General features: G+C 38.9%; 1 protein-coding gene across 3 annotated transcripts in view; it reads right to left on the reverse strand.

Moving 5' to 3' along the window:
- Positions 1–1,439: 1,439 nt before the first annotated feature.
- Positions 1,440–16,453, reverse strand: part of LOC5578565 — a 55,265-nt gene continuing 40,251 nt past the window's right edge. For 2 of the 3 annotated variants that reach the window (XM_001663905.2, XM_021849655.1), the window contains one exon: positions 1,440–4,338. In XM_001663905.2, coding sequence (XP_001663955.2) covers positions 1,894–4,338 — 2,445 coding nt within the window. In that variant the 3' untranslated portion in view covers positions 1,440–1,893. The remainder of the gene's footprint in view (positions 4,339–16,453) is intronic. The other variant, XM_021849656.1, reaches the window with a different exon arrangement.

Raw genomic sequence — 16,453 nt, forward strand, 5'->3', positions numbered from 1 at the left:
CTTCTGGATTCACGGCAGTGTACGACTGTGATATTGAGGAACAGCCTCACCCAAGATTTAGGGAAGAATCTACCAAGGATCCCACATGTTCCAAGTATCTAGCAACCTACGGGAATCGTAATCCAAGCTTGTAAATTCTTCTTGAGAAATTCCCCAATGTTTTGTAACGAGGAACTGCCGAGTTAAAATTATTAAGAACGTTACCTCGATGTCGACACGATGAAATCGTGCCAGAAATCTTCCAAGAACTTTGCAACAATTTATTTGCAGAACATAGAAAGAACCTACTGTTGATCTCGAAATAAGTCTGTTCACGATCTTACTAGAAATTCGTCAAAGATTGTCCTAACATTTTGGGAATACATATTGCCTCAGTTGAATCACGTCAGGAAGGGGTTGTTGATGGTACGTCAAGGGTTTTCCAATGAATTCACCAATAATCTTGTAGAAATTTTATCTTAGAACTCCGATAGGAATTCACCAAGAGAAACCGGGAGATATCCTTAAATAATCTCGGCAAGAATCTGCTGAAGATTTTAAAATAAATCTAACAATAATCCATAAAGATCTTAGGATGAATCAATGAGGAAATTTGCAAGCGATTCGCCAAGGATTCAAATTGGAATATGCCAAGGAAAGCATCTAAATTCTTGTAAACAATCTTCTGATTGCTTCTAGAGGCATATTCCAAGAATCTTGGAACATAGAAATCTTTCTCTGCCTGTTGCTTAAGTCTACCAAGATGGTCGCAATAGGCATTATTTCAGTATATTTAAGGCAAATTTCTCGGGATTTTGTACATCTGAGTGAAAATCAGCTGCCGGAGTGTTTTGTATGGTTTTGTAATGATCTAACAATACATAGAAGCATAGAAGATATTACAGGACCGTCTTATTTTTGATTGTCATTGAGTGTTGGAAGTTATTTTACGAAACTACCATATTTACGGCTTTCTAATTTACAAAAAAGGATTTTGACAATTCAACTAACCTCGACGGAATCGTATAGAATATCTTCTAGAAATTTCTTCACAAGTTCAGTATTCTTACTGAAAGCCCACCATAACTTATAAAATGTTGAAAAAGTACGGTTGCTTTTACTGAAATGTTGGATTGGGTTGTTAAGTGATGAAAAAAGTACCAAGTTTTTGGACTCATTTTTCGAAGTATTGAACAGTTTTATTACGCTTAAATATCTTAAATCTGATATTAAATATTAATAAATAAGATATCCATCTTGCCGGTCCAATTGACCTCCAATGCATATAATGACAGCATGTCCAATAGTAAAATTTTCTGTGAGGTGATTCAAAAGTGATTCCTAGTATTATTTCAAAAGTATTTTAAAAATATTTCCTTTTGTTTTAAAAATATGTTCTGGGCACAAAACTTGCAAAAAAGAACGTTGTTGAAGATTGCAAAGATTTTCTTATAGGCCTAATTGATCACATTACTGTTTTGACTATCGGATTTCAAAAAGAGAGATGCATGCTGTGAAAAACCGTTCTTCATTTTTCCTTCATCTACATCACTCAGCATCCAATTTGGCCCCACTGTCCCCTCTGCTATTTCACAGCGCGACTCTACAATCGGCGAGCAGCGGCACGTGGAGAATAAATTACTAATAAAGTATAAGTGTGCTGTCTACTCGCCCCGTTTACAATGTAGTTACAAAGTTGCTTCTTCCCCTTTCCCCTGGCTAAAAATTGCGCCATCGAATCACAGGCTCATGCACATGCAGTCCCGAGCGCAGTTTCAATATAAATACCTCTACTTCCCTGATACCCGTTGAGCGAACGATCGGAATGATGAGAATGAATTGACTGACGGTGATGGTGGTGGATGTGGGTGGATGGATGTCTGTAAACGGTCAATTTCAACCTTCCTCTCTCAACTACAGATAGCGCAGGGTGTCGGACCCGATGAGAGCATCGGTAAGGCTTTCGATTCCATCGGCCAAGATGGACATTTCTGTTCCCGAGCCGGACGACGACGACGACGGGACGGCGGAGGCAGCTGTTCCGTTGGCAGTTCCCGTAGGGCCACCAGAAGCGACGCTGGCATTGCCCCCACCGCCACCCCCTCCCGTGGTGACGGCGTTGACATTGGCGCCGGCCTGATTGGAATAGAAGGGACCACCCATTTTGTTGGTGCGATCGACCGAATTTCCGTTGATGAGGTAATCACGGGACGTTTCGGGGCTGTATTGGAAGAGTGATTCTCGGTTATTGTTCAGTGAGATAGGAGTGGATGGAACCGATTTGGGAAGCTCAAACAAAGCTTTGCCGGAGCTCGTCCCGTTGGAGGAACCGAACGAGGCTCCGATGTTTTGATGGTTATGATTGAAGGACATTTGATGCGGAAGTGGAGTTGATGGGACGGATCGTGATAAGCTGCTGAAGGGAACGGAAGCTTTCGGAAACATATCGTCCTGGTCCAGAATGTCGGACATCATCGGTTCTGATTCTTCGAGCTTGATTGACTGCTGAATGTTAGCCGTCGACGAGGAAGGTTCGTTTAGCATGTCCAGAATGTTGTTAGGGTCGGAAAAATCGTCACACTCGGAAGGTACTGGAGTTTGCGATACAGAAGTATAATTGGAATGGTTGTACGCATCGTAGTTGGGAATCAACGGTACACTGCTAGAGCGGGACTCAAGTGATCCCTGCATGTTCTGATGAGGTTGCATTTGCGAAGAAGGACCACAGATTGGTTGAAAAGACGGAACGGAACTCGGACAGTTCAGTACGTTGTGATTCATTCCGAAACGGTAGTTTTGTACCATAGAGGGGCTAGGAGGTGCCGATGCAGACAGTTCATTCTTCACAAAACCCGGACGCGGATGGTACCCGGGCAGCTGCAATGACGGTTGATTCTGCTGCATAATATTCAACGTAAGCCCATTGTTGGGAGGTTTACTTTTGCGATGTATCGGTGTATTTCGCGGACTTACAAAAGGACTAGCGTTTGGTGTACTATTCTGATGGGACGACTTTGCCAACGGAACTCGTGGTGACTGGGGACCTGCCGAAATGGGAACAAAGTCGTAGTTCTTACGACGTCCGTTCGGGCTTTGCAGAGGAGTTCCATTATTAACATTCATGTTGGCCGATCCGTTTCCTAAACTATTCAGACATCCTTCGAGTGCCAACTTCATATTAGCATTCAAACTCTTCTTTGTATCAGTACTATTACACGTATTACTATCTAGGCTACTTACAGTGCTGCCATGATGGCGCTGGGATAGCATTGCCAACGAAGCCGAGGCCGATCCCGGTTGAAGGTTCAACTGCTGCCCGCTTCCATCGAACCCGTCCAACTGGCCACCTACCTGCGGCTTATCCATTCCACCACCCTGATTCATGTTCTGCTCCAGCATGCTACGCAGTTGGGATAGCTTGAAGTTCGTATCATGATCATCAGGCATTCCAAAACCACCAGTTTCGAGTGATGTCCCGGCGCAATTGCCAGATCCCATCCCCTGAGGATTCCCTCCGCCATCATCTACTTGATTTTCCTCCGGAAAATACTGCAGCAACTCCTGGTCCTGATCCTGCGAGTTTTCCTCCTTGCAATTCAGGTAGTCGTCCAGTGCATTCTTATCCATGTTACAAATGCTAATGACCCGCTCCCTGGGAATGATGAAATCCTCCTTGCTGCTGCTGGTGACCAAATCTTGCGACTCGATCAGAATCAAATTGCCCATCTCGTCGTAACTTGGGGCGCTGTTGTTCTGCGCCTCGATCGAACGTTGCTGCTGCTGTTGGAGGAGTCGCAGCCGCTTTTGGCGGGCTAAATGCGCAATGGAGGCCGCACGTTTTGCAGCGGCACTGGCCGTTCGCAACGGATTGGGCATCATCTGCTGCGGAACCGACTGCTGACTTTGGGCGGCGGCCTTCAGTTGTTGAGCTTGGCGTACCTTCTTGCAGAGGATGTACTCTTCCGCTGGGCTTCGCATCTGGCGTCCGGCGGCCAATGTGGCTGACGCTGCGACGAGGGCATTGTTACTAGTATCACAGTTGAGATTTGTACTTAGCTGCTGGTGCTGATGCTGCTGTTGTTGTTTTATGCTGACGGCAGCCGTCATCGGCGTTGGGGGAGTGTTGTTGTTATCTTCGTCGGTATAATCCGGCCGCTCGAGTTTGACCTGCTGAAGGACGGTTGAAGCGGCGACAGAAGACGAGGTCGTCTCTGATGTCGCTTTGAGCTGTGCATTGGGGTCGCGTGAAGCGGCTGATGACGATGAAGGTGCTCCCGTTGGAGGAGTGGCCACCTCGGAATCCAAGCTGGTCGACAGCGTTTTTCTTCGTTTCCGTCGGCGCTTCTTGAGAGCGGCCGCCTGTGAATAGATGGAATAGAGAAAAGTTATGAAGAAGTTGGAATAAAAGGATATTATGTATTTGAAAGAACATTATTGTGATCTTTAGGCATCAGATGGCATATTAAGTATAAAATCATTGATTTAGATCTATTAAATAATTTTGCAGCCAGAAGAATCTTCAAAATCACACAATTGATCTGATCTTACAATATAATGAAATTTCTGGGATCTTCTAAGCTCTCCCCAAGTAAACATCATGATCACAAATTAATACTTTGCAGTAGTTATTAGAATATGATTCCACGACGCTTTCTTTCATAAATAGTTAGACAGTCGGTCACAGTCGTGGGAAAGAAAGGTGAAGGAATCAGAAAAAAATGGAAGTCCATAGTCTATCGACGCTTTGTTTCTGGACTCAAGATAACTACACGTTTTGAGAAGCCATGGTATCTTATATCGTTTTCACTTTTAGGAACTGGATCGGTGATCAACATATAAATAAATTGTGGTTCGGTTGAATCTGAATCGGGTTGTTAGGTTGGAACAAAAAAGAAATCTAAATTATTATGTCTAAAAGCTGTCTCTCACCTGATAAACACAGTAAATACCTCATTAATTCCTGAAAGTTAATTCGATTGTTCGGCATGTAGAAATGCAGGGGCCTTCCTTAGCCGAGTGGTTCAAATTCGCGGCTACTAAGCAAAGCCATGCTGAAGGTGTCTGGGTTCGATTTTCGGTCAGTCCAGGATCTTTTCGTAATGGAAATTTCCTTGACTTCCCTGGGCATAGAGTATCATCCTACCTACCACACGAGATACGAATGCGAAAATGGCAACTTTGGCAAAGAAAGCTCTCAGTTAAAATCTGTGGAAGTGCTCATAAGAACACTAATCTGAAAAGCAGGCTCTGTCCCAGTGAGGACGTTAATGCCAAGAAGAAGAAGAAGAAGAAGAAGAAGAAGAAGAAGAAGAAGAGGAAGAAGAAGAAGAAGAAGATGACATGCAGACAGATTGGCTTAGGTTTTAATAAAGGGTTGCAAGAACGGAAGAAACCGCGGAATTCACTATTGCAGGCCTCTTTAAAAATTCCTACAAGGATTCTCACAGAAATTCGCGGAGGGGTTTCACCATGAATCTCTCCTGGGGATCCTCAGGGAATTCTCCTACGGATTCTATCAGAGTGGTCTTCGAGCTATTTTGTGGAATACTTGTAAGTATTTTGTTCTTCTTGGTATTACGTCCTTACTGGGACAGAGGCTGCTTCTCAGCTTGAGCCTTCCATGAGCTCTTCCACAGTTATTAACTGAGAGCTTCCTTTGTTAAAATTGCCATTTTTGCATTTGTTGCGGTAATCAGCAGCATTGCCACGGACACCCCTTGTTCAGCTTCGGACGGACAACATCATAAATGCCGGAACGATGACAAAGCTAATCAACGCACTGATAATTATCAATCATTCAGAATGTTAGCTTTCTATTTCAGGCGTGTTCAAAAATTGGCAAGTGTTGAGAACATGTAATCAGCATTCGATTCACTTTGAGTACAAGTACATCGAAAGCGGAGCAGTGATTGCTATGAATATTATTTTAAGTAATGGGTCTTAAATAATTTAAAGCTCTCACTTATGAGACTTATGATTCCGTTTTCGAAATGGTTAAGCGTTCAATGAATCCATAATTTGGCTGATCCATAAGTCATGATTTATGGAAAACCTAAGTTTTATTGCCTCAGTGTGCGCTTTTTGAATAACGCCAAAAACGTTGATTTTAGCAATACAGTTTGTTCGGAGAAGTTTCTTGGTACATTCAAGCGCATCTTTTGATACAAAAAAGTTTTGAGATCAATCCACCTAGTTTTTATAAACTGTCGAAAGGGAAAATATGGTACTTTCATGATTTGTAAGATTTGTCTGCGCCATTTTGCACCGAAGGCAGTTATAGGGGCCTTAACTACCCCTTGAGAAAAGCATAATTGCTGAATAACTTTGTTACCTTAAAACCTAGCGGGATGATATGTTCAGCAAAACACGGGTTTTTTCATGACACACAATTTTGTAGAAAACACAAAAAAATAATCATCTTGAAAAAAAAGTTATGGTAAAATATATGATTTTTGGAGCCATTCACATACAACGGCATATACAGTAATACCTCGATATAACGTAACCTCGATATAACGTAACCTCGATATAACGTAACCTTTTACCTCGATATAACGTAACTTTATTTTGGCTTCTTTTTATTTTTCCAATTTTTATTAAAAACATGAATTATAAAATACTAAATCAGAGCAATGCAAGCGTAAACTATCACCGAATACAGTCATAAATCGATATTGAGTTAGGTATAAGCTCAATGTTAAAACCAACGTTTTGTCATTTCTGTACATTTGTATACATAATTGTTTTTTGTTTTTGTTGCATTTACGCTTCCACTGGAATCAAGCCTGCTACTCATTTCAATTTTCTACGAAAACTTTGATAATTATTGATTTAGACTCTGAATTCGAAAATACTACATCAAACTTGGATTGGATTTGTGTGTTGACGGGCCACGCTGCCATCGCTACTCCATTTAACGTATATTTAAAAATATTTTCTTCTTAAAACTCCTAAGAAAATATTTAGCAAGTGCCTTAGAAGTTCCTACAGATATTCTTTAAATGATCTCCAAAAAAATTGATGTTTCTCTTGGAATTTCGTCACGGATTTTTACTAGAATCATTCCGAGGGTCGAGTGAGCCTCCTGAGATTCCTCCAATAATTTCTCCATGGACTCATCTTAAACCCTTCTGATAGTCATGTATCGAACTTGAATTTCGACTAGTGAACCCTCCTGATATTCATGTATAAAATCTTCTGAGTTTTTCTTCAGAAACGATTCCAGGGATTCCATCAGATGTTTTTTCAAGCGATTTCAGAGATTCCTCCAAGAGTTCTTAGGAACATTTGATCAGTATTGATTTATCGGATTCCCGTCTTAAAGATGCCTTTCATCAGAAAAATCTCATTGAACTCCACCAATAAATTGTTCAAATATTACTCCAGGAATTTCTCCAGAATATGTCCAAAAAGGTTTTCCAAGGAACTGTGGATTCTAGTAATTTTAAATAAAAGGATTATAAATTTATCCAATAATTTTTCTTAATATATCTATAAAATCTACTGTGTCTTTGATCAAGATTATAAAGTGGAAAATGAATTAATTCTTCAGCCCATTTTGCCTACGATACCTTTTTTCCGGAGTCTAGAGATTCATAAATTAATCCAGCAGTCCTTTTAAGAACAATCCAATAAGAATGCTTGGAAGTTACTTCGGTATTCTTCTAAAAACCTGATAAAAAATCTTCTCGAAATATCTCAAGCAATTTCAATATGAGTTTCTGCAGATTTTTTTCCAAACATTTATGCAAGAACCATTCTATGAATCACTGGAGTTATTTCAAGGATTTTATGTGGAATAAAATCCTAGATAAAATCCTTCGTTAATTCTATCAGAAATTTCTCAAGATAGTTTTTTGTTTTTTTTAGGGGGTCCTTCAAGGAATTCTTGAATTATTCATCTAGGGATTTTGCAACGGATTTTTTTATTTCAAAAATATATTCAGGAATTTTAAACTACGTTTATTTGGCTTTCTCAGTCATAAGAAATTAAATCAAAACGGTATTTTTGCTTTGCCCAAATAAACGTAGTTTAAATCTCAAACATCCCAGTCGAATTCAACTACACAAAATATATTCAGGAATTGATCCTATCCCCAATAAAATTCTCCCAGAATACTGCCGATAATCTCACCACGTATTGGTTCAGAAACTTTTCATGGAAAATCCCTCAAGAATAGTTCTTGTTTTTAATGGAGATTTCTAGTGATTTCTTCATGAAATATTTTATGCGTTTATAAAAGAATTATTGGGAAATTTATTCTTTAATTCTATAAAAAAATTATGAAAGGATTTGTTTTAAGAATTTTACCACGAGTTCCTCAACTATAACTTTGATAAAGATCTCATACATGAATTTCATTTAGGGTTTCTGAGTGTTCAAGGATTCCTCCAAATATTTTTCCGGAATACATTTCTTCAAAAATTACTTCAAAAGAGACGTAAAAATAAAAATAAATGACAATAAAAAGAAAAAAACACACAGACAAATATCGAAAAAATATGTAAGAGAGACTGAAAATGCCTGCTTGGTCAATCACATAAATTTTAGATTCATTTCATACATGTTGAACGAAATTTAGAAAAAAAAAATTGCTTCGATATAACGTAACCTCGATATAACGTAACGAAAATAAAAATCGAGTTACGTTATATCGAGGTATTACTGTATTTCACAAAATATTAGAGATAGAAAAATCATGTTTTCGACAAAATTGTTTCAAATGGCCAATTCTACAACTTTGCCGAAGACACCAAATGTCTATCTAAATCCTATTATTGTATAAAATATTATATTGTCATTTGGAAAATGTGAAACATCAATATTAGGAAGCAGATAAAGTCAACAGTGGAAAGAGACAGAATCAAAAGAGCAAGTGACAAAAACCTAGTGTTGAGAAAATCGACTTTGAAGCTTTTGCAGAAATTTTTAATTCCATACAAATTGTATGGGCGCCAAAAGAACAAACCAATCTTCTAGGAATTATGTGACTTTTTCTGTTCGGCAAAAGATTACCTAAAATACCATTATAGACCTTGGAAACAGATTTTTTTTTAGAATTTGTAACTCAAAACCAGCTAATATGTCGTTTACACCCCTTTGCGTTTGGGCCCTACAGTTAAAAAAAAAAAAAAATAGATAGATCCCCATCAAAATACGCAATTATGTGAATAAATTCAATAAATTTATGTATCATATACAAACTTCGAGGGCATAAAAGTCAGACGATGTAAATGAAAAATAAATCCATGCTAAAATTTTGAAGGACTGATTAAAAGCTATTTTATTTAGGAGAATGGGTGGTAAAATGAACACCTTGCCTTTAAACGAGAAAAATAAACAAATTTTGATGAATTTTTATCACGCACGGACGATTTAGAGCATTAATCTGGAGTGTTCGGGTTTAAAGGAGGTCAATTGAAGTGAAAATATCAACGAAAACTATGATTTCAGAAAACCTCGTTTGAAAATTGACGTAACTTTTAGCTCGGAAGTCTTGTGATTTTTCCGTGAGGTGAATATCGTTATGGTATGATGTCCAATTTGACCCCTCTAGAATTATTTTTGAATGGGTTACAATCATTAATGGATGCATTTCCGGTAATGCAATGATTTTTTTTTAGAAATATTTGTTTTGCTCATTTTACCCACATTGTGCACGTAAAATAAACATTTGCATCGTTTTTTGCTAGCGATAAAAATATGTGATAGCTATTTTAGTCTGAATTCGTGTTACTGCTATAGATAAAATCCCTATTTTTGATGCGAAAGAACAATACAAATTCTTCGTTTTTCTATAAGAAAGAAAATGATATCCTTAAGGTGTTCATTTTACCACCCCTTCCCATATGATTATGTTTCATAGCGCTACACATCAGTAAAAATTGTAAATTTCTTTGCTACGAAAAATTTTCATTTTTTTCCAATACTGTAAAAAAATTCTTCAATTTTTTTCCAGAGGAACAGCGCTTTGTAACTCTTTCATGAACTTAACTTTTCAGGTATTCGACCATCTGCTTATTAAAGATTCCTTGGAGAATTCTCATGTGGCTTTCTTCAAGATTTTTTTCTGTCCTTTCCAGTGCATTCTCTAAAAAATCCTTTACGAGTTTTTACTGAGTTCCTTCTGGGATTCTCATGTTCTCAATACAACTAAACTATTTGTTGGATTCGAAGATAAATTGAATTACTTGGATACCTCAACGTAAGTCACCTTAGGGGCGATCCATTAATTCTTCTTCTTCTTCTTTCTGGCGTTACGTCCCAACTGGAACAAAGCCTGCTTCTCAGATTAGTGTTCATATGAGCACTTCCACAGTTATTCACTGAGAGCTTACTATGCCAATGACCATTTTTGCATGTGTATATCGTGTGGCAGGTACGAAGATACTCTATGCCCTGGGAAGTCGAGAAAATTTCCAATCCGAAAGAATCCTCGACCGGTGGGATTCGAACCCACGACCCTCAGCATGGTCATGCTGAATAGCTGCGCGTTTACCGCTACGGCTATCTGAGCCCCATTAATCCGATCCATTAATTACGTAAGACAATTTTGGCAGTTTTTAGACCCCCCCTCCCCCCATGGTAAGATTTTTTGTACGAAAATTGAAAATAATTTGCATGGCGCGTAAGAAATCTCAAACCCCCCCTCCCCCCATAAACCCTTACCTAATTAATGGACGACTCCTTAATGAATTATAAAATGGAAACATAAAAATAAATAATGCTCTTCAAAAGTTTGAAAAGGCCGAAAACGTTTTTTTACGAGGCGGATCCGAAACGCTGTTCAATGATCCAACAAATTGAGGTTAAGTTCACTATCGGACCCGCGATGCCAAAGATGGAGCGTAATGACTGTAAAATCGGCAAGCAGTCCAACAGTCTGGACAATATGGTCCAACGTACGACCTGTAAGGAATGAATCCATTACGGATGTGCGGAAGAGGATGGCAGAGCCCGGAAGGTCAGAAATTGGCGAAGCGAACCATGCAAGTCATCGATTGTCTTTCGCCCTGCACGGCCAACTCTATCCTTGACGACAACCCTTGGTAATCCCTTCTGCTGGGCTAGAGAACGTATCGAATACGTCGATGTCTTCTGGTGCGACGGCTGTAGTTGTATGCGATAGTGTTATCAGCCCATTCGCGAGCTGAAAATGTATATCAACCTCTTTGCTACCGATGCAATTAAGTCAAAAAAATGATCCGGCCCGCGGGCCGGACTGATTTTTACCATCGCTAACGAAGAGTTTGATATAAATTTAAAATGTTCAGCATGAATTAGACAGATATAATACAAAGCTTTCATTTGAGACAAATTTTGTTCATATTGGTCTATTCTTGCGAACGCGCCAACCATTTATGTCGAAAAAGAGCCAAAAAGGTTGGGCAGGCCTGATATAGAGTCATGGAACATCGACTCAAGGAGGTTTGGACGTATGACAAACAAAACAAAAAACAGGGAATCAAAACATCCAAAAGAACATTTAGTCCGAATGTTGTATTGAGAAACTCCCTATAGTTTATGAGATATAGCATTACTATTAAAAAATCAAGCCAAAAAGGGTTTCTATAAGTGTGTACGTCCAAGAACTGAAGTTACAATTTTGTTGACATTTTATGTGTAGTATTGTTTTAGAACTTCGTTCTGACATGGAACCGTCAAGTTTTTTGCACAACTATGATTACAAGCACTGCCGTTCTACGCATATTTGTCCAGCGGTCCATAAGTTTTACATAGAACATGGGAAAAGTAGGTATAGAAGCGCAGAGTACTTGGTAAGTCAAAGACCACGAAAATCCAAATAAAAGACAACGTTGTTCATTCTAAACACTTTGTGAGCGAAATTGATTTTAGAAATCTAAATCTTCAGGCCATATTTTTCGCCAATTCTTTAACCGGAACTTTATGCTTTAATTTCGTTTATACGATTTTTCCTTTTAAAGAGACTCCATCTATATTTGCTTCTCTTTCCTTCCCATTTCCTATCTCATCAGGTAACATGATGAAATATGCTCATTGTATGACGATGGTACAAACACTAGATTCGACCTGTTCACGGATCCACGGTGATAACCGTGGACGATGGACGGTGTGCAAAACTGCGGGCGAACATTCCAGTTCGTTTGAATCGCCCGGAACAGGACGTTGAACTTTCGTGCCTGACATACAATATTTCGCTGACCTAGAACTTCTATGCTAGAAGGTGTTATACAAAGAATCAAGTGTAAGATCCGAAGAGCGATATTTAGCAGATTCAATCAATTTGTTGGCTTCGCCGATAATATGAACATTGTCGGTCGAGCATCTCAAAAGGTATCTGTACACCAACCAGAAACGTGAGGCATCACAATTCGGACTAATAATCAGTGGCTCAAAGTTAGACTTAAAACCTGAGTCTGTAAACATGGAATCTTATAAAAACTTTCAATATATATTTTTTATAAAGTGAAAAAATATTAATGTGAGCTTTTGGAGACAGTTGCGACTCTCGTAACTCAAATCTACATTTTCAACAGATAGACATTCTTGATTTTCAGCATCGAAACTGCATGTTTTGACATAATACAAAGATATTTTATGAGAAAAATTTCAATTAAGCTTGTTCTGAGTACAAAATGATGATCTAATTTGTTTCTGAATATAAGGAAAGGAAGTTCTTGGAGAATCACATCAGGAGTTCTACAAGTAACTTCATAAAGTTTTACTTTATGCTTTTAGCCAAAAAAGAAATCTGAAAGTCTTGAGAATCATCCCGTCAATCCCGTGAATCCAGACAGATGTAGTATACACCCAAAGTTTCCAAATAAACCAGTGCTTCCGACCGGGTGCGAATGTTCATCAGATCTCATTTCTCAAACATGTTTGTACACATAGCGGACTAGAAGAAACACCTTGCTATCAGTCTTGAATTACAAAGGGAAACAGTAAACAGCTGATTGCACTCGGGGCTGAAATCAAACCCACGCGGTGCAAAACGGACCAAAGCGGAACAAAGCAGAAAGCGAAATCATACAACAACAACAACAATGCTCTTCTTACAACAATTAACCACCCGCCTTATCAGCTTAGTAAGTCACACCGAGTCACACTCACACACCGTTGGCTATTGAAAATCTGCAGGCTGGCAGACTAACCAGGAGAGAGAGAGACCTCGGGCGGCGATCTAATCTCGCACTCTGTGTCTTCGAGGGCTGTTTCGAAAATAAATTAGCAACATTCCAGATTACTGTTCTCAAAGCTTAATACGCAAACCTTCAATATTATATATCAGGGTGTCGACTAAATTTCGAAAATAAAATTCCCTGACTTTCCCTGACCTTCCAGTCGTTTTTAGGGAAAATTCCGGAACACTGAATTGGTTAATTTGAACCGAAATAAGTATGATTTTTGAATATGCATATTCAACTATTTGCATGAATCAAAGTTATAGGCCGTATGAATAAACCGAGCAAAAACTTTTACTTTACTCATGTTGTCATACAAACTTTGTTGAGAGTTTTTCAAGGTAAAATTTCAGACACTGCAGAAGAACTATCTCAGAGAACTGGTTCAAAAAATTCAACAGAGATTTCTCTAAAAATTTGTTTTGGAATTCTCCAACGTATTTTTATTTTAATTCCAGATCTTTCTCCAACAACTTCTCCAAGAACTTTTATAAGATTTCTTCCAGAAGCTCCTTTTCTCCTAATGTTTTTTTATATCAAATTAACTTTATCACTAATCAAAGGAACCACCTTCTGAGCTTTATCTAACAATTGTTAAGAATTGAGAAGATTAGAAGCTGAAGGGTGTAGGTGACAAAAATCTAGTGTTGAAAAAATCAACTCAAGTTTTTCATTTCATATAAATTCTCGCGTTCAGTATCATAAGGGCGTAACTGCAGTGATCGATTTCTCTTCATCGATTTTCTCTTTGGCTAATAACTTGGCCGGTAGAATGTTTTCGGCCAATATTGTTGGTTCAATAGAAAGCTCTTATCGTCCTTCGTCTCACTGCATCATAAAATGTTCCGAAAATTGATTAAATTTCCAGTAATAAGCATAAGCATAAGCATAAGCATTGATGACCGTACAATTCGTAGTTGCTACTCCGTGATTGACCAGAATAATCAAAGTTGCACAAGGAACCAAGAGATGTAGCTTGGAAGTAGCTTTCCATCTTCAATGTACACTTTCGAGAACTCCAAACATTAAAAGGTCAATAACGGCGCCGGCCACGTCCTTACGGTCATCGGGGAAGGGAAGGAATGTTAGTGTGACATCCATTGTTACTAGAGACCGAGATCACCTCTGCATCTCCATGGTTGTCATGGGAAGGAGTTTTTTAGTGGGGAGGGATCATAGCTGCATGATCAGGATTCACCTTGATAAGTGATGCGATTCATGCAACCTTAGTTCAAAAAATCACCTATCAGTACTCTAAAGAGAACGCAAACATACGGTAAGTCGACACTTTTTGCGTCGAACCATTCAAAGGTTACTTTTAAAAATGATTAAAATCAGGTAAAAGGAAAGGTATGAGGTTTTCAATATTAATGTACAAGAATCTATGTCGACACTTACAGCGACGAACTGTTCATATTTTGTTAAATCAATTAATTTATGTAACACCGTTGTGATGATTATAATACGTTTGATATTAGATTGTACATTTAAAATAAGAGCATGAAACAAATTGACATCAAATTGATTATACCCGAGAGAACCGAAAAAAAATTAAAAACCGATAAACTAAGCAAGTCAAACAAACAAACAAAAAATGCGGCGAGCGACCGATTGGTCATTGATTTTCGCCCCCCGTAGGGTTTCTATTTCGCTATATTCGTTACCACACAAGGCGAAATCGACCATGAGCGAAATATAAATTATCAAATAATTGGGGCTAACTCGATCAGGGAAAATGAGTACCGAACTTCATAAAATATAAACTGAGAATTATCCATCCCATTATACATCCTACATGAGAGCAAAATACGTCATCAGGAGATTAATCCATACTAAAACCACAGACAAACAGACGTCACACTCTCACTGCTGTCCATCGACCAACTTTTTAACGTTCGATTCAAATATATGGTAGGTGGTCAATCGACCACACGAAGCGCTCGCGTCGTTTTTGTTCGTGTTTGACGTTTACACACTACCGCCACCTGTTGGTCCATCGGCCACCTACAGTGTTTTTAGTATTGGGCGTACATGTTTTTGCGACTATGATTTTGATCGCGATTTGTTCTAAGTGTTACGTCTGTTTCTCTGTGCTAAAACTCCTAATTTATCCATTTAAGGGGGCAGAATCCCTCATTGATTTCGGAATTTTCGAAAGCAGCTCTTTTAAGATCAAGGAAATTAACATCAAAATGTGTACGCTGTGTCAAATGAAACATGGTAAACAAACTGCTTTTGAAGTGTTGATGTTGACTATGATTACGATGACGGATTCTTAAACGTTAAAATGAAATGAACAATGTCACTTTTCAGAAGTCGATTAAAATTATGTTAAGGTTTGAAACCAAAGTATCATTATCATTGAACAAAACACCAAATACAAACATTTAGTTCAGCTACAAATGGTTCCACTACTGGTAACTTTACCCTCAATCAAAAATGTTACGAGACGTTTTTGAACATCTGATCACTTATTTTATGATAGAATATTGGTTTCTGCGTTCGTGTACATACACGTTACATGTCACCAACACTACTTAAAGATTGCTGGTTGAGAATATAAACAAAGATCAGCTGTTCCCAGCAAAATCAAACGGCAGTATTTTCAACCAGCAAATTTGCGCACGTGTTCGTGACACCGCTCGGCGAGAGCTCAATTGACTGTTTAACGAGAAGCTTGCGACGATCGACGCGCCACCATAATTCATGTAACGGAGGGTATTAGAACTTGGAGGTGATGATTTCGCAATTTGGATGTTGACGTTTGATCACGAATACTCTTATACTCTTAGCAGGCACAACCACACACACATTCTCGCTACTCATACACATGTAGCCTTGAGACTGAGACTCGATTCCTCACTTCTTGTTAATTTCCTTCTTTTTCCTTCTTTTCCTCTCGGTGCTACCAGCAATAAGCATCAATCAGGTCAATCCTCTCAATCAGTGTCCAATGAACTCACCCACCGGCGAACCCAACTCACTCGGTCCAACAATTTTGACACCTGTGCGGGTCGGATCACGTGGGAGCATTGAGAAGCGTGCCCCGCTCAAGTGTCAAAACTCCTGAACCGAGGAACCCAGCTCACCGGTGGGTAAGTCAATTCGAATACACACATACATCAAAAACTCAACATGCAACACTCAATTATGGACCAATGCACGAGTTCACTAATTTGACGTTTGAGCGGTGCCGTATTCACTCGTTTCCATGGTTCCATAAATAACACGGCTCCGCTCAAACGTCAAATAATGAACCCGTGCATTGGACTATTATCGCCTTCAGGAATGTGTCACACCGCAAGGT

Source organism: Aedes aegypti, chromosome 3 (assembly GCF_002204515.2).
Source record: "Aedes aegypti strain LVP_AGWG chromosome 3, AaegL5.0 Primary Assembly, whole genome shotgun sequence".
Classification (NCBI taxonomy): domain Eukaryota; kingdom Metazoa; phylum Arthropoda; class Insecta; order Diptera; family Culicidae; genus Aedes; species Aedes aegypti.